The 3,826-nt window shown below is 39.8% G+C and overlaps 1 protein-coding gene across 2 annotated transcripts in view; it reads right to left on the reverse strand.

The window, feature by feature from the left end:
• Nucleotides 1–2,823: 2,823 nt before the first annotated feature.
• Nucleotides 2,824–3,826, reverse strand: part of ephb4b (eph receptor B4b) — a 30,621-nt gene continuing 29,618 nt past the window's right edge. For both annotated transcript variants that reach the window (XM_084098781.1, XM_084098780.1), the window contains exon 17: nucleotides 2,824–3,508. In XM_084098781.1, the coding sequence (XP_083954907.1) occupies nucleotides 3,409–3,508 (100 nt within the window). In that variant the 3' untranslated portion in view covers nucleotides 2,824–3,408. The remainder of the gene's footprint in view (nucleotides 3,509–3,826) is intronic.

A 3,826-nucleotide genomic window follows, 5' to 3' on the forward strand; every position in this document is an offset into this window, starting at 1 on the left:
ACAATAATCAAACCTCGACTTTGTTTCTTTCTGACTCTGTAATATAAACCTGAAGTGTCAGAACATCCGACTTATATTAAAAAATAATCTGAGAACATAAACACTACAGACGGACTGTAACTGTATCTCGCAGCATGATGGGATGTTTTATGTTCACTCTGGTGTATTTATATTCCTCTTATTCCTTATTTAGAAATTAAGAATTATTTAACGAGGGATTGAAAGCAACAGGAACTTCCATTCAGTCTTAATTTTCCCATCTGTCACTGGTTACAGAAGAGAACTGACTTCAGTTTTCAGTTCACACTGACGTCATTGGATCCGCTTCCATCTGCTTCTGTATGGCTGTCAATCAAACATTGATAGAAACATGATGTCTGTTTGTAATTCACCGAAAACCAAGCACTTCCTGTAAGATCTTTATGATAAATCACTCTCAACTGCCAGTTTTTCAGTTCTATATGGCTGATGATTGGAATCCCCTTTAAAACCCTTCGTTGTGTTGATAGCCTGGTCACTCCATTTGTGTTGCGGGTCAAATTGACCCCCTTTGGTTTCCATGCAATTTGACAATGAAAAACATTACATTTATCTTTTTTTAAAAAGAAAGCAAAAGTCTATTGTAGCTTGTCAGAGATTAAAAAATATAATATGTGAGAAATATAGCCTGTTAACTGTCAGTGTCCATCATTCTATTTTCCATCATTCTAAAGCTTAAACACTCAAAATTCATCCTGTTTTAAAACTGGAGATTGTGTTACCATGAACTTTAGTCATTTTAACTTTAAACTTGGAACAGAACTTGCTTAGACATATGGCTTTGATTTTCTAGCAATTTTAGAGGCCATTTTTATTGTAAAATATGTATTTTATGTAAAATAAAAATGTTTAATTCAGCATATTTTGCTGGATCTGTCAGTAGGTCCTTAAAGGTGTCGTGGAGAGGTGAGGTGTCTAAGACCAACATCTAGCTACTGGAGTGCCTCAGGGCTCAGTGCTGGGACCGCTTATCTTCCTGGAAGAGGTGTTAGTGAGGCCAGCAGGGGGTGCTCACCCTGTGGTCTGTGTGGGTCCTAACGCCCCAGTGTAGTGACAGGGACACTATACTGTCAAAAGAGCACCGTCCTTCGGATGAGACGTTAAACCGAGGTCCTGACTCTCTGTGGTCATTAAAAATCCCATGGCATTTCTCGTAAAGAGTAGGGGTGTAACCCCGGTGTCCTGGCCACATTCCACCATTGGCCCTTACCAATCATGGCCTCCTAATAATCCCCTTACATTGAAGTGGCTTTATCACTCTCTCTCCTCTCTCCACCTATATCTGGTGTGTGGTGAGCGCACTGGCGCCGTTGTACTGTGGCTGCCGTCGCATCATCCAAGTGGATGCTGCACACTGGTGGTGGTTGAGGAGAGATCCCCTGATATGATTGTAAAGCGCTTTGGGTGTACAGTAGTACATATGAAAGCGCTATATAAATGCCCGATTCTATTCTATTCGATTCTCCATCTACATGTCATCACTAGGATCTGTCATTCAGAAACATGTTTTTCCCATCACTGTTATCATCTAGCTACTGGAGTGCCTCAGGGCTCAGTGCTGGGACCGCTTCTCTTCTCCATCTACATGTCATCACTAGATCTGTCATTCAGAAACATGTTTATCCCATCACTGTTATCATCTAGCTACTGGAGTGCCTCAGGGCTCAGTGCTGGGACCGCTTCTCTTCTACATCTACATGTCATCACTAGATCTGTCATTCAGAAACATGTTTATCCCATCACTGTTATCATCTAGCTACTGGAGTGCCTCAGGGCTCAGTGCTGGGACCACTTCTCTTCTCCATCTACATGTCATCACTAGATCTGTCATTCAGAAACATGTTTTTCCCATCACTGTTATCATCTAGCTACTGGAGTGCCTCAGGGCTCAGTGCTGGGACCGCTTCTCTTCTACATCTACATGTCATCACTAGATCTGTCATGATGTCATGTCAAAATTTCAAGAAGACATGAAGAATTGAACAAAATTTTCAAGCATTTTAAAAATCGAAAGTGGCTCAAATTGACCCGCAACATATAGAGGGTTTTAAATCGGCATGAAATGAAAATTCACTATTTATTTTCTAAATGCATACTAATCCATAATCGATGCACAGAAGTCCCGCCCTATATTTTTTCTTTTACAATAATCCGTTTCACTCGGATATTCAACACAATACAGAAGAAAAGATCTGTCGCTACTTCACGACTTTAAAAACTGTCCATAAGTTCTAAACGTCTCTGTAACTGTTAATCAGTTCTCTAGAAGACACACACGTCACTTATCAGACCCGTACAAAAACACACACACACACACACACACACACACACACACACACGCACACACACACCTTTCACAATCTGATTATCCTGAATTACACACAAACTGTGTTTGTCTTATCAAATGAAGAAGAATTTAGTTGCGTGAACAGAGACAGACTGACGCGCCTCACTTAACACACACACACAAACACACTCAGTCATTTGAGACCAATATGCGAGCAGCACCAGGCGGTTAAATTTGCTTTCTAGTTCACATTTTCTGTTCTCATTGTAATTTTAAAGTTTTAGTAATTCAGTTGTTTTATTGTTATTTTTATTCGTTTTTATTATATTTCCATACAGTATTTATTTATTAAGTTTATTATGAAAATGTTGCCTTGGAAGCTTAAGTTTCCTTTTTTATTTCAGTTAATGTTAATTTCAAGTAATTAGCCTAAATGTTCTATAGTTTTAGTTCATGATAACTAAACACTGATGTTTTAAATCATACAAGCTCTTTTTAAGATTGTTGGTCTGTTTATTACTGATGTTTCATTGCAACAGCAAAATACTTCAGTGTTTGTCTTCAAGAGCCTGTAATAATGCTGGACGTACAATAAAACCAACAAAACAGACTTGAATAGCTCTCGGTGGGAGGGGCCAGCATGAGCCTTTAATGTGATTGGTCACACGGTTTACAATCAGTTTGATTGACAGCTCCCACAGTACTTTGGCTAAACAAACATTCGTTCATTATTTGTGCTGTTTTGATACGTACAAAATAATTACAAAATAATCTCACATTATAATAAAAATAATAATTATAATGAACCTTCAATGTGAAGATCCGATTAAACTCCCATAATGCACGGCAACAGTGACACGTCATATTCCAACGTCCCGTGTGTCCTGTAGAAGTAACTCTCTTCATGAGAGTGAGACGGTCCTGAGACCAGCGGGAAAAATCCATCAGTCCGTATCAAACTAAGAGAATAAGACCCAGAGACTCTCTCTGATTGGCTGGTTCTGTGACGCTCCACAGTGATTGGTCGATGGGTCGTGGACGGACTGGTCCGTAAGAGCAGAAGCAGGGGATTCTGGGAAGTGTCAGTATCGCAGGGATCCGCTGTGGATTTGGAGCGTTTGGACGCTGGACAGGATCTTCTTCTGGTGTCCCGCTAAAGTCACGCCGATCCGCAGAAGATCCCTGAACAAACAACAACACATTTCACTGATTTTGTTCATATTTCAAATTAGGTTTATATGTTTATATTTTTAGTTTAATTGTAATATTACAGGGGACATATCATGAAAATCTGACTTTCTCCGTGTGTCAGTGCTATAATCGGTGCTTCTACCACCACAGTAACCGTGAAAAGTGAAACCCAGTAACTGTGTTCTGGTGAGCCTTTCTCTGAGAGCATGTCAAAAAATAAGCCGATCAGTTTTCGCTCTCCTTCTGGCGTATGAAGAGGATCTTATTATAATATTACCGGCCCTTAATCTGCACGCAACGAACGCAATG

This window comes from Abramis brama, assembly GCF_963993115.1.
Source record: "Abramis brama genome assembly, chromosome: 22".
Classification (NCBI taxonomy): Eukaryota; Metazoa; Chordata; class Actinopteri; order Cypriniformes; family Leuciscidae; genus Abramis; species Abramis brama.